At 37.0% G+C, this 26,880-nt stretch overlaps 1 protein-coding gene across 6 annotated transcripts in view; it reads left to right on the top strand.

Moving 5' to 3' along the window:
* The window catches only part of Stacl (SH3 and cysteine-rich domain-containing protein), a 48,167-nt gene that overhangs the window by 4,557 nt on the left and 16,730 nt on the right, over positions 1 to 26,880 (top strand). For 3 of the 6 annotated variants that reach the window (XM_070301803.1, XM_070301804.1, XM_070301799.1), the window contains exons 2-7: positions 9,641 to 9,726; positions 10,133 to 10,930; positions 22,499 to 22,755; positions 24,036 to 24,431; positions 25,454 to 25,707; positions 26,272 to 26,383. In XM_070301803.1, the coding sequence (XP_070157904.1) occupies positions 10,492 to 10,930; positions 22,499 to 22,755; positions 24,036 to 24,431; positions 25,454 to 25,707; positions 26,272 to 26,383 (1,458 nt within the window). In that variant the 5' untranslated portion in view covers positions 9,641 to 9,726; positions 10,133 to 10,491. The remainder of the gene's footprint in view (positions 1 to 9,640; positions 9,727 to 10,132; positions 10,931 to 22,498; positions 22,756 to 24,035; positions 24,432 to 25,453; positions 25,708 to 26,271; positions 26,384 to 26,880) is intronic. The other 3 variants (XM_070301800.1, XM_070301801.1, XM_070301802.1) reach the window with 2 other exon arrangements.

The following is a 26,880-nucleotide window of genomic DNA, read 5'->3' as shown; positions in this document are numbered from 1 at the left end:
CTTGTATTTTTGTAAAATTTTAATTAAAATTAGTGACGCATATTACTCGTCATTATAATAACTCTTACAGAGAATTAATGAGAATTTAATTATTTACTCTCATATAGCTGTAAAATTGAAATAATTGATATATTCTAAATTTAGCAGAAAATACGCATTAATTTTGTATTTCAATTTATTATTTAAATCCTATAAAATAAAATTTAGTTGATAAAACTAATTAAAATTCGACAAATTAATTTATGTTCCCGTCTCTCTAATCATACAAATCATACCAAAAAAAAAAAAAAACGTAATTTACAAGCCGCGATAATTGATTTACAAAGGCAATTTGTAACGCGCATGTCTCGCTGGAGAAACACTATCAAACAAAAAATTTATATTTAATTCATGCAGACATTGAGTCCATTTTGCGAAAGAGAGAATTCTATATCCCCCGGATATAGTTTCAGTAAACTAGATGGTTGATGATTCGAATCGCGAATGAGAATTTAGATGCAAACGCGATACAAATTGGAGCGACAGGTACAACGCGTGTCTCTCGGCAGGACAGGCCGAGGGAGGGCTGACCTTTTCATATTTCTCTGACTCGATTCCAAGCGCGTCTCTTTCTGGCATTGGCCGCGCTTTTTCAAGTTTATTCCTGCCAGCGCGATTGGATCGCGCGAGGTAGCTCTATCGCGATCAGCTGCGTCAGATCCATCAAAGTCTCCTCGGATGCGCGCACGCGCGCGAATCATGTGCGTCACACGCAGCGAGTATCGTTTTATTCTCACGCGAAAATCGTTTTATTTTCACGCCGGGGATCGTTATGCCGTCGGCTTACAACCCCCGCCGAAACTCAGGATTGCCCCACCGCCGAGAGTTCGATCGGTAAACCGGGGGCTCTATCTGCGAGCTATGAATTTCCATGCCAAATTCCTGGGTGAAAATAAATTCTGAGCGAAAAAATGAGTCTCGTTCGCGCCTATAAGCAAAAGATTTAAATTTTCGATCAAACGCGAAGAGAAATTTTACGCTTTGGATATCACGCAAATCAATGTTTTGTTCTATGAAACGTAACTTTTGTCTTTATATTAATTACGTTAATTATATAATTATTGGAGGTTTCTGTTACAATATAATTTTATTTTGTATTGTATTACGATATTATAAAGTTGGATTTTATAGATATTAATTATCGAATAATTTTCTTACCTTGCGAATCCGAATATTTATATAAAAAATTTTAATATCGAATTATGTTTGTGCGCCGGAGAGTATAAAACTTTAGCATAGATCGTGTTTAAATATTTTTTTACGTGACCAACAACGGCGATCCTAATTACAATGTGCATGCACGTTCCGGGTTCGTGCTTTCGATACCTTGAAACTGTCTCGGTAAACAGAGTCGAGGGGAATTAACGTCGATATGCATGACATGTGACTAAGATACATGATACACAGGAGCACCCTATAGAACCTTAGCGGTTGACATTCTTGGCGTTCCCACCAATTGTAATTGCAAATTCTATGCATTGATTACCATTGTAAAGGGTCGCCGTCTTTGCCCTCCTTTCTCTTTGCAGAAACATCCGGACCGCGCCCACAATACTATATACATAAATGTATATACTTCACATTACTCACAATGAATATGAATATTTTTATATTTTTGAAAAAACGCGTGCGTATCATAAACTTTAATTATTAAAAAATGAAAATAGTGAAAAAGAGAGAGAGAGAGAGAAAGAGTGAATAATTTGTATTAAAATCAGGGTTGGGAACGTTACTCTATAAAAGTAACGCGTTACCGTTACCGTACTTTTTCGTTATGTTTTTTTTTTTTTTTTTGTAATGCTAAAATAAGCTATTAGATTATATAAATTATTTAATAATCGATATTAAATGTAATAATCTATGTTGCAATTAAAAACTCTAAATTAGTCTCTATATATATATATATATATAGCAAGCGTTTTTTATATTAAACTTATTTAATGATTCTAATTTTTTTATATTAATATCTTTACTTTTTAATACACTTATCTTTATAGGAATTTAAATTGTAATTTACAAATTTCAATTTTGTCGAAAATTTTTATCAAACATTCTTTTTAAATATTGATAAGAGAAATATTGATATTATTAAGAGTATATTCCAATATTCACTGTCAATATTGTAAAATTTATAATTTACTTTACTGGCGGTGACTATCAGAATGCAGCCTATGATAGAAGGCTACAAAATATTTTCCAAAAAATATATCTATTGAATAGATAGAAGATAATAAAGAACCAAAAAAATAACGATAAAAGTAACGGCTAATTCGTTACTGTAAGAATGTAACGACGTTACCGTTACCATTACAAACAGAAAAAAGTAACTGTAACGTTAACGACGTTACAAGTAATGCCAAACTTGCCAATCCTGATTAAAACTATATCCGGATAATTTTATATTTCAATCATTTTATTGCTTAAATCCGAATATTTGAATAATCTAAATGCGAAGAGTCCGAATTTGCGAGTGCGTTAAATCACGCAGATCTAAATTAATCGTTATAAAAAATTTACAAAGAAAATGATTTGCACTCCAAAATATAGCGAAAGTTTATTAACATATTATGTAATAAAATGAAGATATCAAGAAAGAGAGCTTCGTAAAATTATACAACGAAAATTTAAACTCTTTGGATTTTTTTACGGACGTGAGTAATTACATTTATTTGTCAGATAATTTAAAGACATATAAAAATATTAGTATAGATGGCATTTATTTGGTTCAAATCCCTAGAATGTATTCGGCGCCAGAATGATTGAGATAGTTTTTATATTCAGTAGGTAATTTCTATGGATTTATTCCCACAAATAAATCCAAGATACGATAAAGCGTAAAATTCCTTCTCAACATAAATATCTATTTTATAGGTCAAAAAACATACGTTATTTCCGTAAAATACCTCGCGCGTTCGTGATCGACAAGAGAGAACGTTAGTCGAGACATTTTTAATATATACTCCCACTTTTTTCGCCAGCTATGGTGAACGGCTATGCTTACAGTTGGCTCATTTCCATTTACAATGTTCTCTGTACGAACATTTCGGCCTCGCGACGGGAAATCTTTGGAACGCGTCGTAGCTCTCGAAAAGTTCACCGCGTTGAGCGCGTAGTAATTCAATCCGACACACTTTTGACGACTTTTCGGTAACAAGGTTTCCGTTCCTTTCGTCTAAAGGCAACCTTCGCTGGTCGGTTACGGTAATCTCGTGCATATCGGAAGCGATTTTCTCCCCCTTTTCACGACGAAGAGAATAATTCTAAGAGAATATTTCTAATTGTGCGAGGCGTGACGAGAGGCTCTCGCAAAATTTCGCCGCAACCATGAATGAAAGTGGTCTTTCGGAGAAGGAGACGTTTCCACCAGATGCGAAATATAGCGAGATAAAAGCGAGAGTCGTACCGTGTATATAATTGTCGTAACAGTGTATAATTGAGCATGAAGCTTTCGAGTTTTATTTGGCTTGGATACATGAAAGTGTAACGCGCTACTTTCCAGTGAAATCAGAACTGAAACGACTTAATTTAATATTTCATGTCCGAGAGATTTATTAAGCTTCTTTCGAGAAATATACGAAGCCAATTATCACGTTTATTTCATCAACGAGCTCAAAAGTAAGGTTTATTATTGTACATTATATTATATTAAAACTGCGAATATATATAAAATAAACTTTTAATGAGATAGACTTTTAATGACAGAATATCTTAAAAATAGCTTAAACGTAATAATAATATTAAACGAATGAATAGAGCAACGTTAAATCACTCTTATACGTACTACGAAAGATTTCACCGAAAAGCAATGCAGTTTATCTTCTTATACGTGCATTACGTGTGTATCAAAAGCCCTATAAAATCTACGACTCATCTCTCTACTCGCTTTTGTAACGTTTATGGCTCCATTCCAAATCGATTATTTTTTTGCTGCAACAATATTGTCTGGCCATATGTTTATCCTGACGGTTTACCCGAGCCAGGATAAATGCCGCTAGATTGTGCGTCCATCGTGCGTGTTGCGCTTTGTGCGTTCCTTCGTCCGCGGCTGGCAGTGCCGTGTTACGTCTGCGGAAATATCGTGCCACCCGATACATCGCACCGCGCGACAAGCCAGAAGCTTTTCTTAGCCGTCGGTCACTGACAAGAACGACCAGCGACCGTAAAAGCGTGCGTTTCTATTCACACGCGGGAAACGGACGGCGCGGCGCGGCGTCTGGCGCGATATCGTTCCGGAGCGATTATATTCGAATTTTTCAAATTCATATTTTCGAGGCCGAAAGAATATTTGCGAAATGGTCGAGCATGCACGAGGATCGCCAATGAAAATAAATAATGCATATTCCGTCTCGCACAAACCGCACGTTCCGCATTATTGCGTCGCCTCGATGTCTCGCCGAGTGTAATAAAAAATTCGCATTCTACACATAACGCACGCATTGCGTCTCTCTGGTCCATATATTTTTTCCCTCTCTCTCTCTTTTCTTTTGTACGTTTTATTTCAGTCGCTACTTTTAAGATATTTTTATTTTCATCATGTTCTCTCTCTCTCACTCTCTATCTGTTTCACGAAAAGCTTTCGAAATCGTGCGTCTAGAAATTCAACGAGAGATTATATAATGGCCAATCGAAAATTTCTTAAAATTTTGAAAAAAGAATTCTCTAATGTAAGCGATCGACTTGATAAATTTTATTTATAAATTATTTATAAATCCTAATACGGATAGAACATTTTTACGATAGAACGTTTGTCTTAAAATGATGTTGTGTAAAGTTTTTTATTATTAAAATTTTCTCAGTGAATTTAACGAATATTATAAATCATATCTCATGAAAAAAACAATCTTTCTACCGGTTTCTCGTTTAATATTACATCATTCGATCACATGGATGTAGCACGGAAACGTATATATCCCTACCATACGTCGGATCTAAAGAAGAAACACCTGGAGACTCTAATCAGATTTTCTCTCGAGATAATCAGAATTATTGGACAATCCCGAGCGGAGTCAGAAGCGAAACCAAGTGCCGGCTAAAGATGATGTTCAATTAATTAAGTTCATGGCCATAGTTATCGGCTACGCTCTTCTGTATGCCCGATAAAATTCGCCAAAGTAAGAAAACTCAATCTCTCGTTCCATCTCGCATTCTACAACTCGCGACTCTATTCAAAGTCTGCATCTCTTATTTAAATCATAGCAGCTGCAGGTAATTAAGGACGCTCCGGCAGCATCATTTATTTATAATTAAATAGAAAATACAATGTGGCGAGAATGACGTTTAAATGTCATAATATCGTTATAAAGCAAGGCACGCAATACGGAATGTTATTTAAAATATATTAATGGTTACGTGAAAAATATATGCGAGTATGCTATTTCAGACATGAAAAGAAAAAGAAAAAGAGAGAAAGAAATTATCTTGTCTTTATTCGCGTTTTATAATTGTCACATTTCTTCATCATCATTTGACAATGTCATAATCATTGTATACAGCCAATCACTATATGGAGATATAATTGTCCTGTTATAATATTGTGCTATCGGAACAAAACAATCGCTAATAATATCGTCCGATTTTTTTTTTTTTTTTTCCCCCTCGTATCAATTATCTTTCAGCCATAAATTTTTTTTCGATTATATCTTTAGTCTTTTATAAATATTATCTCAAAGGCTTTAAGTGATATCTTTTTTGACATGTTTTATAATTTCAACAATTACTCCTCGACAATTTTATAATATAGAAACTTTATACTAAAGTTCTGTAGTAATTTTACTCGAGATTAAATAGAGAACGTGGTTTTATCCTGCTTATATTCCTCGAGAACAAAATTTCCAAAGCTCTTCAATTTAAATCGCTATTAACACGTAGACTGTCGCGAGAGTCTTTGTCATTTTTACAAGAATTCGCAAAAAAAAAAAAAAGAAAAAAACGCTGGTAGGGCAGATCTTTGTATACGCGAGAAGAATAATATTTAGTAATTAATGATCCGTGTTCGCACGACGGAACACATCTATTTTGAAAGACATATACAAAGATGGTAACAACAAAAGATGGTTATTGAAACGCCGGTACTCTGGCAGCACTCCAATTTCACAGGAAGCATTGGCGCGCTTCCTGTACGTATATACATCGTTTCACAATCCACTCGACCTAGTAATTACGAGCTGGTGGACTCGACATCCCAAACTGTACCCTCTTCGCTCTGTCACGCGGTGGAAAACTCGCGGAATAGCCGTTGCTGCGATCGAGCTCTGCCGAGGACGTTTCGTTTCGAGCGATCGATGACGTTGACGTTTGGGCTCTCTGTCTGTATCGCGCGCGTGTAAACCCTCTTTGTTTTCACCGTCAACTCCATTCGAAGTTACTTTTAAGCTCACGGGAGGAACAATGGTATAAGAGAGAGAATATTTCTCTCGTTTCGAGCAACAAAAGGATTCGCCAAAGTACTCGATCCAATGCTATCCACTTTATCGTACTACTTTTTATCGTTCCGTAAACCGGGGAATCTAAGATCGCACGTCACGCAAAAAACAATTACGCGTATACGCAGTTGCAATAATTCATATGTGTGTTTCTTCCATGTAATGTATTTCAAATTTTATCGATTCGCGCTTCCATTGTGTGTCCAAAAGCTCCATTTATTATATTACATTATTTTATCATTAATTATGAATAATATAAATGACAAAGAAAATGAAGAAAATGTTTTAACAATGTAATCTTTGATAAAACAGCAATAATTAATAAAATATTTAGAGAATTAAGTATCATTTAAAAGAAAAGAAGTAATAATTTTGAAAAAAGATTAAGACACACAATTGATAAGAGATTTTATATTTATAGTATTGATTATATATAAATATATTTCTTCCGAGACATTTCATGTTTTAGATGTTTCTCTTTTGAACTTTAACTGCCTTTTCGTGTTATTTGAACATCGATGCAAGACGACAGGCGCGCATCAACAAAGTTTTACTCGTCCCGCTAATGAGAGAGTCCGTAAACACTCAAAGAGCCCTCCTCGTAAAATCAACGTCATAAATATAACATCTCCGAGGAGGCACTCGAGCGTAAATAATCACGCGAAATTTGTGTTCCGAAGAATCGCGGAACGAGTCCCGGAAGACTTATTATTTGCATTGCTCCTGACGAACGTCGTTTAAAGTACAGAGATCCCCGGTCCCGCTTCGCCATTTTGCCGGGAACGTACCTTTGATCGCGCGACATAATTATATTTCAGAATTATCTTATATCGCGCGTCGTCGACATGAAAAGAATTGAGCGTGCCGGGCGAATTTTAATATCGGCACAAATGCCACGCGATTCATCATCATCATCATCATCAGCTAAATGCTCAATTTTCCGCACGTATACGCAGATTAAAATAAAACATCCTGTCCGGTATATACGTTCCAACATGATAATATGAGAGGTCTGAATCTCCTATCTTTCCCCCGAAAAGCTTTTCGTAATATCTTACTTTACATAAATATATGTTAAATGTAAAATTATCGATTCTGCAGCGCTATATTTCTTCCCCTCCGAATCATGTCTTTCCTCTTGTCGCAACGAACAAAAGAATACGAGGGACGAAAGTCTTTTATAATATAATTTCACGGTTCTGTCATAAACAAAAGATTAAACGATCTTTTCTAAATAACTGTTTTTTAATTTTCTACTTTTTCTAATTATCTTCATTTGTTCTTTTTTTCCTTTTTCATGAAATTTTTTTAAATAAAAGGAACGTCTCGATTGTGCAGGAAAACCATTTTATATTAAAACTTTATTTTTACTTGAATCAATATTCCACTGGCTTATTTCTTAGCGTTAACAAAGATTAACTTCTTCCAAGACGAAGGACACTTTAACGTTTCAGCAATTTGAACAGAATGTGTGCAACGGCAAAGATATAATTCCATTGCGTAACGGGATTTCCACGCTTTTAACGGTCGAAAAAAAAAAGCGATTTAGTCTGCGAGAGCGCTTAAACGCCGGTAGTGCTGCATTGTGACACAAAAATATGATTACCGTTACCGCTGTGCTCTGCAAGCCCTTAAAAGAACGTTGATATATTAATTTACACAGCGCCAAGAGTGATTTTAAAGTGTCATTAGCGAGGCCGTCCATTATAACGAAATTGTAATTATCTAGCCTTTCACACACGTGTATATACTATATATATATATATATATATATATTCCTTTCCCATTCGTTTCCCAAGGAAAAGCACGAGCTTGATTGCTACCCTCCCTATCCGTCTTGATGATCGATACTGAATCAAAATACACACAAGCTTTAGATATATTTGCTGGAAAAAATGAGAGAGCGTGTTGTCGAGCTAAATTTTTTATATGAATTGCTTGAATACCACGTTATTCCTTTATCCCTCGCATACACACATATTGTTAATTTAACCACAATTTTTCTCTAATAAAAATTGAAAATTCAACATTTTATCCTAGTAATTTGATTTTCGATTTAGAATATTAATCCGGGAAAAAAAAATAGATAAAGTTAAATGAACTGTTTTAATCTAATTACAATTGAAATAGAAGTAATAACGATTTATGTGGTTTCCAATATTATAAATATCTCGCCACAAAACATAATCGGATAATAGGTCTTGAAGCGCGTAGCTTTAACGTGGTTCGTCCATAACATGTTAAGCACATTGTCCGTATATATTTCCACTAACCTAACCAAATTATTCCGGTACGTGACAATCGGCTGGCGTGGATTTCCGAGTATTATCACGATTGATTGATATGTTACTTTTACGGGACACGTGCAACGGTTCCCACGTTGAAAAGTATATGTAAACTTCCGTGCGCGATTTATACAACAAATGCAAATAATCCGTGAAACGCACGCGAATAGTTTAGACACACACGCCTATACAAAAGCACGTGTGTGTGTGTGTGTGTATGTGTATCGTAAGGATTCACGCAAAACGGTCGTTCGACGTAACGAAAAAGGATTTATAAAAGTATCTTCATGGATCGTAACGGCGATTGCACGAGATAAACGTTTCTACTTATATATGCGTGTCGCGTTACCTTTCACAGTTCTACTCTGTTACTACCGCTTTTAGCACATTTCACAAACTCTAACATACGTTGATACGATTCATAGATCTCTCCGGGGAATGTCACACCGACCATTTATACGCCACGTGTAACATAGCGCTCGGATTGAAGCGGAAGTATTGGAATGGATATTAAATATTTTCAAAAGGCCTATTCCCGCCCGTCAAAGCAGTGAAAAATATTTATACTCTTCGAATCAAATACCTCAACGCGTTCGAAACTTTCGGAAGAAGCTAGCAGACCTAATCATCATTTTCGTTGCTATATATCGACGATTTATTTATCTCATCTAAAATTTAACTCAAATTTATGAAAATTTTACCGAAAAAGCAAAAGTATATATCTCAAAATTTTTCAATATAGTATAAAATTTAAAAAAGCATCATATAATATGTTATTATTCCTTATAATATAATGTTACACGAAATTATAAGAAGAAAAGAATAGTTATAGTTATATAAAAGAGAATGTGTATGTTAAATTAATTTCACATTACAAATATACTTTTGTTTCAGCCCAACAGGCATCGGGAATTACTGACATAAATCCAGCCCTTTAGATTTTATCCAAGCCCGTCAGGACCAACCGCCAAAATACATACGTAAGAATCTATCACGAATAATCAATTTAGTTGATATATCCGGAGAAAAAAATTTATAATTTTATAAATTACTTCTTTGTTAATATTAGACAAATACTTTTTAATCGATGCACGCTTCAACGATACATTTTTTAAACGCTGCGAAATAATTTAGCACAACAAATTTTTTTATTTCATACATTTCATTAAGTTTCTACTCTATTTCTTTGGAATAATAAATAAATAATTTATGGACGGAAAAGAGAATGAGGGAAAAAAGCCTAGCAGGCTAACTTTTTTTTAAACTTTATGTCTTGTTCGATGCGAAAAGAATGGCTGATTTTTATTCGCTCAATTAGAGATAATAATCGATATACAATATATACGTATGATAAAACTAAAATCGATTATTCTTGGCCGTTTCTAGTGCACCGACCGATGCGTCAGTCAATGTGGCAAAGGGACAACGATAAAGAGATAAGCGTCGCATCGCCCTCGCGATACGTCGCAGGGTAGCGAGCGACGCACGATCGCGCTCTCGGATAGAAGAGGGAAAATCATGCGTCTCCTGACGGCGACCGGCGCCGATACCGAACCCGCACGCAGGACCCAGGATGTATCGTTGGTCAGCGATGTTGGCTCGCGTGGATCCGAGAAGTGCGGCGGCAGCAGCAGCAGCAGCAGCAGTGGGTGTAGCAGCAGGGACCACGGAATCCGCGACGGCGTCGTCTACGATCGCGGCCACGGCAACGACGATAATCGCGCTAGCGGCGACGATTTCTGGGCATGTACGTCATCTATCCAGCGGACGAGCTCCTGCGTATCTATGAGAATCCGATTCGGGAATCCGTGTCATTGACTATCAACGACGCAGTAATAAAGAACAGTTATCGGGAGAAGGCGAACCAGCAACGATATTATCAGCCGCAACAGCAACAACGAATCGTCGTCGTCGCGTCGGACGACGTTCGTAAGCGCGAGAAGGAGAGAAAGCGGGAGACTGGTCAGACAGTCAGCAGGAGGCGAACTGCGCGTAACGGCGGCGGCAACGTCGACAAGAAAGAAGAACGACGGAATAAGGAGCAGCACGCCGGGACTATGCAAAATAATCGTGCCTCCGGCTCCGAAGAGGCCGCCAATCATCCCTTCAAGGACCTTACGCAGCCGAGCCTCAACGAGCCGCTCAAGCAACACAATGGCGTCGCGCTTAAGCTCGTGCAGACGGGTAAGTGCGCGCGTTTCTTCGCACGTAGTGATGTTTGACTATTCAATTTTTGTGAACGATCTTATTTTAATTCGTCTAATTCGTTGTTACTCTCTTCCATCTCTATTGTTTTATTGCAGTGTTAAAGGCATAAACTCTTGAATTTAAATAGTCAAGATTTTCTTCAAAAGTCGCAACACTCGGTTGTTCTTTTTTCTGTAAATACTTTTCAAGATCCTTTGCCAAAAATTTTGTTCATTTTTGTGTTTTTGAAAAAAATATCGCTTGACATTTTTAGAGATATCTCATCAAATAAAACAATCGTTTACGCATTATCAGGACAAAGCGTGGAAATGTAGCGAAGGGATAAGAAATTAACTACATATATTCTGTCGCGTTTATCGAATTAGGAGGAAAAAAAATGTCTGCGGACTTAATTGCCATACCATGTATTATTACATGTTTCTCCTCGCGCGCTTCTATTCTTTACCACGTCCACTTCCGGAAGCTAATATTCGCGAATAGCTAGATTATACCGTCGCGACAATATCCGCGTGCTCGCTACGAAATTCGTAAATTGAAAAATCGACCTGTCAATTGGCCGATGATCCAAATTATCCATGTATTTAGCGTACGGGCTCGTATAATCGTGTAAGTCGTATAACTCTCTCGTTACCAACTCTAAACTTCTACGCGAGTTAGCATATCACGGGTCTTGACTTGACGAAAGTTTAATAGCCGTCGAGCGAAGATTATTTAAGTTTATATTGTTAAATCATGTAAGGGAGAGATGATATAATAGCGAATTCCATTATATAATAAAAAAATTAAGATTCGGTGTGAAATTTTAATTTTTGAAAGGTATCTAACAAAGAAATAACAATTTTATGCTGACAACTATGTTGAAAAGTCAATAAAAATATTTTTTCATGATATTTTTATATTATTATATTATCATATTTTATATCATTATATTTTAATTTTTTTGATTTTTATTCTTAAATATATTATAAAGAATATGATGTAATTTTTAAATTGTAAATAAATTTAAAAAATAAAGTAACAAATGTTATCCTTTTTTTTCTATTTCTGAAAGAAATCAGCTGTTAAATGTCGCACGGTACTTAATAAATTCCAATTTTTTTCTTAAGAAAATTGTCTCGAGGCAGCTTATTATGTATCACAACTTTTAATATTTATTATTAACTTCGAAACTAACAAATTAAAATATTGTTAATCTAAAGTTTACTTGAAATTAAACGGGGAATAAAGTTTCCTTATCAAAATTTCTCTTCTCCCCTTCCCTTTTCCTTTCTGAGGCTTAATTCGCGAAAAGCACTTTACTACTTTCAATAACTCACGAAAGTCATTAGATACTCGACATTTTATTACGAGGATTCTTGTCTCCAGTTCACTCAAGGAATCCGTCATTAGTAGTAGAAGCGCGGCACGATCTGTATAAAATACGAAGGGAATCAAGTTTAGGATAATCTTACTTAATATATCATATTAGAACATTGCGTTGCGTCTGACATGAGATTAATTAAAACCACGTGTCCTTTTACATCTTTCCGCGGACACACATCTCCAAAATAATTTGTCACGGTCCTCAAATCTTTTCTTCGTTCGCCGCCCTCTTTGATAATCGAGATATTCGTCGGAGAAGATATAGAGATAAAGATTAATTAACAGGTAAATGTAGTGGAAAGAGAGAAGGGCTACGGAGAATCGGCCAGCCTATTATGCTACTGAACTCGAAGCTATCGATCTTTGTCACTCGCTGTCCCTATCTGACCTATCGACCTCAATTTTCGATGTCATTTATGAACCTCCCCTTTTTCATTCGGTCATAAGACTGATAAAATCAGATTAGAGCATGTGGGGCTTTTCGAAGCAAATAATATATTCGAATGCATTTCGAATTAGCTTATCAGATGTAATATGTCCGCTGCTCCGCTTATCACACGTAATATATCCCCTCCCTCCTCCCCCCTTTTTACACGTACCCAAAGCTGTGAATCAATCACGAATGAAGATAACGAACTTTATATTTTATCGATTATGAATTAATAAAAAGGATTGTTTTAAATTAAAAATTAAAAAAATGAAAATACTATCCTATAAAAAAATATATTGTATCTGGAAAAAAAAAAAAATAAATAAATAAATTCGTGTCTCTTTTGTGACTTGAAAACGTTTTCATAAAAGATGCCTGTGTAACTTTGTAAAACATTATAACGTAAAATGTATTATTCCGATTGTCTCCGAATGTATGTACAATATGTATGTATGTATCTCTCTCGTTCTAAACAGACGACACGGTAAAGCAAATCGTTTGGCGTTATTCCGTCACGTGTGCTATTCGACTGTATAAATCCGAACGTCTCCTCCCTTCCTCGATGAACAATGTGAATTCTCGTGGAAACAAAATTCCGCGAACGCCGTTCCGCAGGATCGCAACTCCGCTTATAAGAGCTTGTTACCGCGGTATAAATAGATCTACGCCTCGTAGGGGATTTAGAGTATGTATAACCGCGGCCTCGTCAAGACCAAACGATCTCTCGAGGATGTCACGTGTGTTGACCTGGATGTTTATTCGGTTCATCGGCGCGGCCAGATATGCCCGGTCTGACGAACCCCGACGAAAACGCAATAAAGTTCGATGAAGCGGCATTTAATCGTCGCGTGAACAGAGCCGGTGTTAATACAGCGACGACTGTTGAGTTCCGTTTTTACCCCCAGTCGTTTAAAAGTTAAAGGTTGCATCGAAAACAGAAAAAATAATGATGTCTCTCATTCATCTCGTCGGGAAAGAAAGCAAATAAAGCAAAGTCGATAAGGGTGACCATTCGTGTAATTAAATGATCGCAAAATTTTCTATCGATCAAATTGATAATAAAGATAAAGTCATAAATTATTTACTTAACACATAAAATTTCGATTCAATTTTATTAATATCTATTCAATATTTAATTATTTTCTTTAACAATTCCATATAATTACAATAAAATTAATTAATAAAACAATTCATTAACATTTTATTAACTGTCATATCGGCATTGAATTTACTCTCTGTTATTCACGGTAGCTTTTATCTTTTGTCTCCTCAAACAATTGTATGATCAAAAGTCTTGCTTAATATTTAAAAAAAAAAAAAAAAAAAAAAAAAAAAAAAAAAAAAAAAAAACGAGAGAATGTGTCGAGTATCCATCATTATAAAATACTTCAATGTCACAATCGTCTCTTGATTGACAGCCTGCATATATGCATAAAAAACGATTGTAAAAATACAAGTAAAAAACTACGAGCGTATTTCTCTTTCATCGATCGACAAATTAATATTCATAAACACAATTTTCGGCAAAGATCGACGGATTGAGTGAGAGAGCGTTATTTTAGAACAACGTCTAAGGCTCGCGTGACTCTATCCAATCGGGTTCGTCGAACCTCGCGGGACCCCGTATCAAGGTCGCATCCTTGCACTCACGAAGGTCATTACACCTTGATTCGCACCATCGGACAGGTCGATCGGGCCAAGCCAGTCTGTAGAGTAACTCCGGTCGACCGGAACTCCACGTTCCCCAAATACGATAATCTTGTCCCCCCTTCCGTGATATGAGGGACATCGTAACTGTGTATGCGCGCGATATAACGGTACGGAGAAAACGACGTGGGTCATATTTTAATAAAGGAAGGAATCTACGGTTGCTACGGTAACTGCGAAGCGTACAGAGTACACGGCCAACCAGCTAGGCAGGCAGGCAGGCAGGATATTGATTCACCCCACCTGAATTCAGGTCAACCCCTGACTAAACTGCCGTTTCCACATAACAGTTTCGACTCTCCGTTTCTATTGCGTTAGCGATGCCGACTCCCTTTTTTTTTTTTTCCTTTCATGACCACCAGTCGCCATCGTTCCCTCCCCTATGCCTCTTGCTTGCGGAAATGACAGCGGGGGGCATTCTGCTATTATACATACGATTCGTCTAGATTACTTGCTAAGTCCCCTTTGCCCCCTCCCGAAACCACACATTATATCGCGCTCTCGAACAAGAAAATTTATGTTGAATCGTTAAACATCTCATCGATCTGTCGCGTTTACGTTCCCGTTTACTAGCAAATACAGATTATGACTTATTATCGCGCACTTTGATTCCGACATCGAGCGTCATTGATTATTTCTATCTTTAGGACTTTTCTTTATCCGAGGGGCGCACAATTTTTATTTGCGCGTTATGATACGTAAACGGATAGTTTCAAAAATACTTTTTTAAGATTTCTTTTTATAAATAGAGAGACATAAGTTTCACGCAAAGAATTATAATAATTACAAATATAATGAAAATAGAAAAGTATTTAGAGAGGAAACGTAGAATCTAATGTTTGATTGATTACACATTTTTGTATTAAAGTGATTTGTTAACAAATTTAGAGAAAACACTTTCTCTTCCTTTCGATCTTATTCGCAATCTTTCAATTTCCATCGAGATTAATCTTCCCCCCCCCTCACCCCCCCCCAGATCAAATCGAGTTTATATGAGAATCTATTGATAAGAAAAAGGGAGAGAAAGTATATCGATTAAATATGAAATTTCTGCGAGATAAATCTTATCAGATAAAATTCAAGTGCGCATGACATTTTGAAGTTGCTTCTATTCTTTCTGTGAATCGATCTGTATTATTTTAGAGCTTCGAAATGCATAATTTTAGTGAGTTGAAAATATAGGCAAATTACATATTTCTATACAAATACGACTATCAATACGTATCATATCGATCACGTCGAAAGTAACAATCTCTTCGAGGAAAATTTCATCGCGTATAAAATAAAAATTGCATGGCATTTCAGAGTTTCTCCATTTCTCCTGCGCGATGGTCCTATATTTTGCATCTTCTTTTATTTCGCTTTCGAAAACTCATCGCGTGATTGTCAAATGGAAAAACGTTCGTTTTCGTCCTACCTCGTCCTTTGTCATTGCGTGCTACCGGCTGGAATTTATAATATATGCGGGACGAGCGATTTTTGAATTTTTCACACGCAGCTGTTGATGTACGTGGTAAATGGAGCCGCGGGTGCAATTCTCTCGTTGGTCTTAGCGTTTTATCGAAGATAAAAATTCTCGTCGAACAAAATTGTGCAAGGTCGTAGAAACGCTCGTTAGTAAGCAAAATGCAAATGCAGCGATGTTTATCGTGACGATACTTGTAATACGGGATAAGTTGCGGTAACGTTGCTTAAAGGATATTCCTATATCGATGCAAAATCGATATACTAAAACGCATAGAACGTCATTGTACATCTACGTCTTCCCCCTTTCTTTCACTCTTACGTTTGTACTAATGTCTACCGATGCTTAATCGTTGATTAACTGCAGGACGATGTCAAAAATTAATAATTTCCATTATATTATATACGCGATAATTATATCGTTTTGACATCCATCAAACTACATGCTAGAAACATACATTATACGCCGTGTTCCTTCGTTATACCTGTCCCTTCTTCAATAATCTGGATTCACGACGATAAGTTATGAAGAGACGACGACGACGGTAAAATTGCGTGTAGATAGAACGTAGAGAAAGAAATATTTTGCCGCATTACTCCGTATCAATACTCTATACAGCAAAGCACCTGCGCTATATTTCCGTTCATCTATGCTATCGCGGGAATTGGAGCAGTATTTATTTTACCTTCAATTTTTAACGAGCGCCGAGTCCTTTAACTCTCCCGTGCTCTTTCGAGTCGATAATCGTGGCTCGCAGCCACAGCATTTACGAAGATCCAATCGTTTCATCAATCGATTGCGTATTATAAATACATTATACGAGAACAATAAAAGCTCGGTATGGACAATGCGAGTGTCATATTTTCAGAAAACCGTATTTCGTTGCGAAACATTTCAACTGTCAAGACCAATAAAGCTCCGCAAAGATTGCAGGAACGTCAGTTATGAAAAAAATTATATAAATCTATATTCCGTATATATCGTTCCTCTCTCTTTCTCCAGATAATGAAAATATTGATTAATTAGAATATATTTCGAGATATATTTTGGATATATATTTTTTTGAAAGATTTATACTTTTATTTGTATTTCTAGTATACTCTATTTATATTTCTAATCTCTTTTTTTCCACAAACTATCCTATTTAATTATTTCGCGTTTTTAAATTATGTACAGGGTGGCCCCGAACGTTCCAGCCAGATTTTGAGATCTTATAGGAAATTCTGAACAAAAAATTTCCTATAAACGTAGATCGAAGAATGCATAGGTTTTGAAATAAATCGGTTAATAACCAATTTCAAATGTGGCGAAAAGTGTTTTTTTTTTCAGCCATTGACGGTTATTCCAAAACCTATGGAACGAACTACAATAAATTTGATCTCATTTGAAAGACAATTTAATTCTCTACAACTTTTGTTTCGGTACTTTTTTGTTAAAAAACACATACTTTTCCTGATATTTGTAAAAATGTAAAAAATAACCGTGATTTCGGAGATTTTTCAGCGATAACTTCTCTTAAGAAAGCATTTTTCAACCCATGTTTATAGGAAATTTTTTGTTCAGAATTAAATTTCCTATAAGATCTCAAAGTCTGGCTGGAACGTTCGTGGCTACCTTGTATAATACTTTATAATAATATTAATATAGATCTCCTTCTAATCCTGGTATCAAACGTAAAGAAAGAGATCTTTAATGAATCAACCAATCGACTCGAATCATGGCGAAAAGACGATGATTAAAACTGTAGGAATTCAGTGCGTAAGTTATTCGTCGCGTGATATGCTTCACCGAACTCGCAAATAGGCCTGGCGAACGATAATAGGGGGCGACCCGCTATTACGGCGAATTCAATTAACCGAGATTCTTGGGGCGTGAGAGCGTCGCGGGGTCTGCACCGCGCTTTGCATTCGTACGTGTACGACGTAGTTTCTTTTTTCACACCCGATTTTAAACGCGATTTCTGGCGCAAGACGAAAGTGGAACGCGCCATGGATAACTCGTGGCGCCGACTCGGACCATTTTCCGAGACGGGGCTTCGCAAAGTTTTTCGCGAGGAGAAAATATCTCATTTCTACGGATAGGGAAGTCCCGATGTGTGTGTTTTCTTCCTTCGGTTAAATTATTTCGCTACAAGCGACACGGAACTATAACGACGGAAGCTCTTGAAGAGAGCGAGCGGACAAAGGGTCAAAGTGGAAATAGCTTTGCGAGTTCGAATGACTTTCGTCATTTTGTAAAGCGAGTAAAGCGACGTGCACAAAACTGTGTTAGAAGAAAGAAAAGCGCACATATTCACACGTGGCTCGATTTTCTTCATATACACGTCGAACGCGCAATTACATTTGTTTCATGACATGAATAGATGTGAGATAATTAGACGAGTTTAATAATTTGATTGTGAGTGAAAAGGAGTTTACACGCGAGACTTAAATTCAGTTCATGTAATTTAGATCAGAAAACAAGTATTACAATAAAATATGTATTCATACGCGTTACGTAATATTATATTCTCTCGACATAATCTCGCGAGATTGATATAATAATGTAATTATTCAACGAAAGCGGTTTTGGGTAAAAAGCAATATTACTGATGTACCGTATAGGATTATCAATTATAGATTATTGTATTGTTCGAACAAATGTAATGAATATCGCCATGTATCGATGAATTTGGATAAAAACGATATGTCGCAATATCACATGAGCAACATATACGCATATATATATCGATTTCAAAATAAATAAAATATTTAAGTCAAAATTCTTTGAGAAAATGTAACATTATTCTATAGAGAAAAGTATTCTATTTATTTCAAATAATTAAAAATAAATAAATAAAAATCATCGCAAAAATTTTTAAAACTAACGTATTACACGTTTACGTCCAAGTAAATTTATCGATAAGAATCCTTTATCATAGAGCGTAGTCTGGGCTGAAAATATCCTTGAAATATTCACATTATGCATGCTTGGCGTAAAGTTTCTTCGTAAAACAGACTTTCGTAAACGATGATTAAACGATTAAACGGTCTCTCCAGGAAACTAACGCAGGAAATCAGTAAACAAATTGCGCATTAAACCGGGATTAATTCCCGAAACCGGGCCAGCTCGGGTTAATGCTAATGTCTTAATGAGGGCGATATCGCGCGCGCTCGTATAAAGCTCTTTGCTCGCTTAAATCACTGTCGATCGATAGTCCGTTTCATCATAATTCCGTCGGATTTGTGCTTTCGGTATGATATATGTATATACAACGCAGCGCGCGAATATGTGTGTAACATTTACATAAACGTATGTAAACGGGATGTTCGTTTATCGACGTATTTAAAATTTGCGCACGCAAATGTTATTCGAAAACTGCGCGCTGTCATAATTACGCGAGAAAGATGCCCCTCTATACGATAATTTACTTATATATCATCTCCTCTTGCTTCGCAGCTTCTAAAGCTTCATCGCGAAACAACTTGATAACTAGACGAGATTCTGTTAAGTGAAATTGACATCAACTATGAAAGCTCTCAAAAGAAATTGCAATCTTCTTAGGCGCAATATATTTCACGATCTTCCAATATCGCTTTCATTTGCTGATTCAATACTTCAAACTTATAATTACCATTTGATTTTTATATATATTATATACATACATTCAATTATTTATTATATAATCGCGTATTAATATTGTTATGAGAAAATTATTCTTTATCCTATCAATTTGAAGGATTAATACGATAATCTCAATCTTACAAATTTCTATTTATCCCGACAATAATATATAATACATATATATATATATATATATATATATATATATATATCGCCGATATCGATTTTTCCTTCGTCAGAGGAAAGACATTTTAATAACGATGTCTATGACGAAAGCACTCGGCTAAACGAGAAATGCTCACAAAAACGGGTCGGATTACCTGACGGTAGGTAGGCAGAGCCCTGGCAGAGCCGGAGTTCGGAGGCTCTAGAGAGAGCTCGGCTTACCTTATTGGATTCCCGGGTTATCTTGGCCCGCTTCGAGGAATAATGTCACCCCGTCGCGAGAGCCTTCGTTTGTTTGAATTGTTTGACGAGGAAAAACGATATTCGCCATTGCAGCCTGGCTGGTTGGCTGGCTGGCATGAATTTCTATCTTTCGCATTCCCGTTCATCTCGAATTTATCACAAACTTTTGCCGCGCTAAATCGCAGCAACGGATATCAAATTAATGTTGGAATACCGGAAATATAAAGAGAAATATAAGTCAATTATTTGAATGACTATTGCATTATGCCGCATCTCTTTCGCCCTATTTCTGTTTTAGGCCGAATGTGTGTTTGTACACGTGCAGACTTATTTTTTCTACTTGCATATTTTCATTGACCGAGGTTTGACGTAAAAGCTCCTACGTATTTTTAATTCATCAGTTACACCGAAAACGTAACTGGCGAAACCGAGAAGAGAATTGTTAAATATCTTATTTATCTCTGTCATATATGCTTAATATTATTTTTAATCCCGATGATTCAATATACTACAAGACAAAATTAATAGAGCTCATTCGTATATATTCACGATATTTTTACTATCACAATCTGCTGCAAAAACTTAATTATCAAGTAAAAGTAAAAGATAAAGATCAGAAAAAAAAAAACGTGTTTAATAATATATTAATATCTTGTAAATTCTTAAAATTTTTTATAATTTTCGTTAAAAACAATCACTCCTTAGATATCGATGTAAAGAGAAAACATTTATCATAGAAATACACGCACGCGTATAAGCCGTGAAACCTAACGTATCCCTCTCTCCCTTACGTAAAACAAAAAGAAATATATTTCTCGACAGGTTCGCATCCTCTTGCCAAGATAATCGCGACGCGTGGACGAAATATTAGCGTAAATGACGGCAATGCGCTTCCGTCGCCAAGATATTCCTTGACGTAATCGTACAATATTCTCTACGCATTTGCCCACGACAGTTACTTCGAATAAATTCGATCCAATACAGACGAGAACTTTTAAAAGGGATGGAAATAAAATTTCAATGACTGAATAATATATTTTACTCAATAATATAATTACCTTTGAAGAAGTAGCTTAAAAATTCCCGATATTCGAACAATACTTTTTAAAAATGTAATCCAACAAAATCATCAACCAGTTTATTGTTGCTTTTTTACAATAAAATAATCCTGCTTAGAAAGAAACTATTAATATTGTAATTTATATCGTCAATAGGAAGGTTACAAAGAAAAAAAAAAAAAAAAAAAAAATTTGTTACATACTCGGTATAATCAGATAAAAAGTTCACACCAAAGTTCATCCTCTTATCGGCTTCTTAGCTTCCTTATTACTTCTCCATCTCTCCTCGATCGCGGTTCTACAAGAAATTACGTTTCGCACCCCCCCCCCCCGACCCCTCCCTCCCTCTAAACCCTCTTTCAAAACGCGAGATTTCGATAAAATTGCGGTTCGTAAAAGCGAAGGAAATAAGCCGGGGCCAAGAAGAGGAGATAACGCAAAAGACCAGGAATATCGCCACGATAGCGATAACGAGCTACGAGAAAACCTCGCGCATGCTTTGATCCGTGATCCTGAGTCGTGAGATGATGCCATTTGGGCGTGATCCATAAAAGGATATTTCAAAGTTCCCCGATCGCGTGCGAGATATAAGGTAAGACGGCGAGAATATTGAATTTCCCTCTCTTCCCCCCCCCCCTCACAATGTCACTCTAGATACGCCGAAAATAACGTTCACCAGAGCCGATTTCCACTGAGAGCAATTTACTTTTGGCCGCCCCGCAAGGCCTTTCTATCCAGGACGTGAAATTCCGATATATCGAAAGCGCAACGATGCCTTTGACGAGGAAATCGAATCGACGTAGACTATAAAGGATCGCAACCGCGCCATTTCGCTCGCACATCGCGCTCGCCGTCGCCAGCTGCTAAGTCCCGCTGGCAAATTGCCAAGATAGGCTTTTCCGTTACCAAAACAAGGAATCCCGTACCCGGATTTAACTTTTAATTCCCGTTTAAATAGCATCCCGCTTATTTATTCAGTGCCAATGATTCGTTCGTGAAATATGAAATTTTATGACTAAAGAGATAATTTTAAAAATATTATAGATTAATTGATTTAATGATATTGCTAAGAAATATTAGAAATCTATTATATAATATTAGGGTATAAAAAAATTAATTTTTTATATATGTATATAAAATATTTTTAAGTAAACTTTCTCGATTATTTCAAAGAAACACGATGGAAATTTTTCTCTATTCTTTTAAGAATTCTCTGCGACTATCCCATTTACTATAAATAACGATCAAGTTTCTCGTTTTACGTGTACGACAATAAATTATTTATATATTGAAAACAGATTAATCATTTTAAAAATATCTCTTCTATCCTTTTACAATATTTTCTCATGCATTCTATATAATATCAGCTGTTAATCTCTCGTAAAACGTAAAATCTATATTTCAAGTCCCACTCGAACGGTTACATTTGTCGAAATTTCGTTTATCGCCTCGTAAATCACGCTCGTAACTATCCGATTAATGCTTCCCTCTTATCTGTTCCGCGAGGGCAGTCTCCGAGTTTGCCCAGGAGTTGGGCACCGCGATGGAGAGCCATTCCGCAAACGTGCGACGTCTGGTCGATGAATTTCGTAGCCGATCGGGCGACTCGAGAACCGACGTCGGCGGCATGCGACGCGTTTGGGAGAATTTGCTGCGGCAAGTCGAGGCGGATGCCGCATCTCATCTCGATTTAGCCGCGGTGCTACAGCAACAATTATCGAGACCCACCTTAGAGGCGAGCTTTCATCGGAAACTGCAATCGAGGAAGGTAAGTTTCGGCGCGCGCGGGCCTTGTCCGACGAGAGATAAACGACGCGACTCTCCGTTATGTCTAAATTGACGAGAAATTGGAACTCTGTGACGTAACTATTTATAATATCCCTTTGCCTCGAAGTAGATATATTGGGTGATTGCATAAGTTCGTGCCCGATTTAAATATAAACTTCAATAGATTATATTTTAGAGATAACACTTTTATTGATCAATTATATAGTCTCCATTCTTTTCTACAATGGTTTTCCAATCATCTATAAGCTTGTCGATTCCATTTTTGAAGAAAGAACTTGGTTTTTCTTGATAAAAGTTTGTAAGGTGGTTTTCGACAGCTTTCTCGGAATTGAGATTCTTGCCATTTAAACTATTCTGCAAAGACCGGAACGGATAAAAATATGAAGGCGCAATATCTGGAGAATATGGCGGGTGCTGCAGAATTTCCCATTGCAACTCCTGCAGTTTTCCTGCAGCATATTCCTTTCAGTCAGGAGATGCTTGATACCCGGGTATCAAGCTTGGAAATGTATCCAAGCTTTTTTAAATGACGAAAAGCGGTTGAATTATCGATGTTCAGCCTCTCAGCAATATCCTCGGTTGTAATCCTTGGGTTTCTTTCCACTAAGGCATGCACAATGTGCATCATCGATGCCAGAAGGCCGTCTAGAGCGGGGTTGATCCTCCGTGTTGAAATCACCATTTCGAAATCTGCCAAACCACTTTTTGACTGTTCGGAGAGCAGGAGCGCAGTCCAAATAAACGCTTTGAATTTTTTTTTGTGCAATCCCAACACTCACGCCTTTCCGAAATTCATACAGCATTACATGCCGCAAATGCACCTTTCGTTCTCCATTTTTAATGATTTCTCTTATGCACAAATGGACTTATCTGAACAATGTCTGACGCTAAATTGACATAAGACAACGTCATCTATTCGGTGTAAGCAACAATTACCGCACGAAAACAATAGAACTCCGCCATGGAGTAACTTAATGCCATCTATGAAAATCGGGCACGAACTTATGCAATCATCCAATATTTATATTTCGAATCGCTATTCCACTATGTATCGAGCAGCGATATCAATTTACCCGAGTATTGCCATTCTGTGCTATTGCGATCGCTATTTCAAAGACGCCATTTAATCGCTGCTCGGTAATCGAGTTTCCCAAGCGACCTCCGAACTGGTTACGCGAACGTCATTTCGATTCGAGGCACCCACCGCGTCTCCGTATAATTTATACCCGTACTCCAGCGCGAGATATTCTCTCCACGCAGGTATTCGCCCATCGTGACGCTTACGAGCAGGTGGTTAGCAAGACGGAGGAGAAGCTGCAGCGAGCGAGATTAGATTACAAGCGCGCCTATGCAGCGTTGCTAACCAACGATGGCAGTAGCGTCGAGCAGGAATTGAAGCGCGCTTACTTGGAATCGCACAACGCCTATATTCTGCAGCTACGAGCCACGAACGCCATCGCCGAGCGTTATCAGTCCCATTGTCTGCCGGGGCTGTTAGGCGAGATTGCCGAGGTCTACGAGGAACTCTGCGGATTGGCTTGCAAATGCGTCGCCGGTATTTCGGAGGCGGCCGGGGAGCGGGCTGGCGAGCAGGCCAAGCGTTATCTGGTCGTGTCCAAGGAAGCGCAAGCGGTTGCGCCGTCCAACGATTTACAGGTAATCGTACAAAGAGATGTTCTTTTTCGAGGAGATTTTTTTTAACCCGAGAAACTCTCCTCTTTCCTTTTTCTTTTTTTTTTATCTTACTCCAATCTCACGAATATCCATTACAATAAATATAAAAATATATTCATTACACGTGATAAATGAGACAGAATATTGTATCTCTAGTTTTCATTATCTCTTATTCTCGTTGAAAAAAATAATGCGAGGGATTGCTACGTTGCTACTTTGTTAAAGTATGATTTATACGGCACCTCCAATTGATCGCGAGTGATGGAAGAGAAAAAAAATATGCGATTGTCTCTGTCGCTATCTATTTATCTCTCTCTCTCTCTCTTTCTCTCTAACTCTATAATTCGTGTCTTTCACCAAGCTAAACCCCTCAACAGTTGGTAATATAATATCGCTTTCGATACGTCAATCGGAGCCGATCGATCGCGTGTAGATAGCCACGACTATCCGGACATATTGATCACGCATAGCAAATAGACGTACCGGGCGTATATCCAATTTCGGAACGACGGGATGGATCCGATGTTGCGGATTACATTCATCGGAAGAGAGATACGAGGGTGAAAACAGGGCCGGCTGATTAAAATCGGTCATATCCCCTGCACGTCCGGCATACTGGACGCTCGGGATCGAGTCGCTTATGTGTGACAGGGATTAACTTGTTGGAAACGCGACGGTATTCACTGATTCGCGTGCTCCTCGAATAATAAATCGAATCAACGCGTGAATTCTCGTCACGATTTGTCACTTAAATGCAACGTAATTCTTATCTATTCGTATTTCGCCATGTACAATCCATTATTAACGAAGGAAATTTTTTTTTTTTTTTTCAAAGTTACACGATATATCGACATGGTTTCGTTGACGCTTTTACATCCTTATATCCGATGTACCATTTACAACGACAAGAAGACTATGTATTGATATATTAAGAAGACGTAATATCTCTTATGTTTTGTATAAGATCAATACTTGATTAAAGAAGCAATGTAATGTTATTTAAGGTCTTGGCGCGAAATTTATCCGCAAACGCGACGTCACGAAAACCGGCGCGACGCTTGTACGTCGCGCCGGCACCACCCGAACAGATACCGATGGAGAGAATCAGTCAAATACCCACGCTCAGGGACGAATTGGTACCAACGGGCACCAGTACGCTCCCTCTCATGGAAGATCTCAAACACGAATACGACAGCCTCGTCCAGGAAATAGGTCGTCTGCAAGACTCCCTGGACGCTCTGGTGCGGATGCAACGCAAGTGCGTACGGTTATTTTTAACGCAACCGCATATTTCGTTTTTGCGTGAACGTAAATAATTCTCGTACTAATTTACATTAATCTCCGGAATATTTTTTAAAAATCTTATTTACGTAAGATAAGTGTCTTCGCATATATACATATATATTTTTCGACAATTTTTTCTGTAAATAATTAATTTTTCTATTTTATTTTATCTTACGCGATCTCATAAATTTTCGTCAAGATGGTTTTATCGATTACTACGTGACGTAATGTAAAATTTATTAACGATGTTGAAAAATTTTCAAATACTAATTCATAAGCGAATAAATAAAATTTATCTTTCGCTTTTTTTAAATGCATATCTTTTATAGGTAAATATTTATCGTTGTATCTCCGAAGAGATTAAGATTATAACAATTGCTTCTCAATTCCGCGCGCGCGCGCATTTCTTACCTTCCCAGATATATTTTTCACCTCTTCCAGTAGATACGGTAACTTTTACACGAAAATATATCAGCTTTTTAATCTTTCAAGAAGAAACACACGCGGATAAGAGTTACCTTATCACTTCCCATTGCAGGAGCGCCGAGAGTAATCTTTACACAAAAGTGGCGGAGCTGCAAGAAGATATTTCTCTCAAGCGTTTCGACCTCGGTGTGGCGCAATTACGTCTAGCCGCGGTGCAAGCACAGGTATGCAAGTGTTCTTTATTTTCCTTTACGATCAACGCCGCTGCGTATATTTGTTATTTTATTCGTCTATATACAATATAATACACACATCCCGAATATAATACTATATGCGGCGCAAAAAGTCTATTCATATTTTTTTATACCATCTATTCGTTTAAAAAATACAATTTCTTTTCATATATTTCGTGTATTTGTCGTATTGATACGAATCACGGAAAATATAAGATCGTACGTATATGAATTATGCGAATTTTTATGAAATGCAGTAAACCGAAATAGAAAATATATACGATATAACATAATATATGTATATTGAAGTAAAAATTCGTAAACTTGTAATGTAAACTACATTCTACTATAGGCGTTTATTTAACGCTTCCACGATCACCATCTAAAATTGATCAGGTATCTATCCCCGCGTATTCCCTCCATTTCATCCAATTTGCTCAACAGCGCGTAACTTGGAGCCACATTTCATCTATATGCAGTATACGGGA

This window comes from Polyergus mexicanus, unplaced genomic scaffold (assembly GCF_030449975.1).
Source record: "Polyergus mexicanus isolate NDT 795.1 unplaced genomic scaffold, iyPolMexi1.0 SCAF_9, whole genome shotgun sequence".
NCBI classification, from domain to species: Eukaryota; Metazoa; Arthropoda; class Insecta; order Hymenoptera; family Formicidae; genus Polyergus; species Polyergus mexicanus.
The sequence above is the reverse complement of the archived record's forward strand: the minus strand, read 5'-3'. Positions and strand labels throughout refer to the sequence as shown.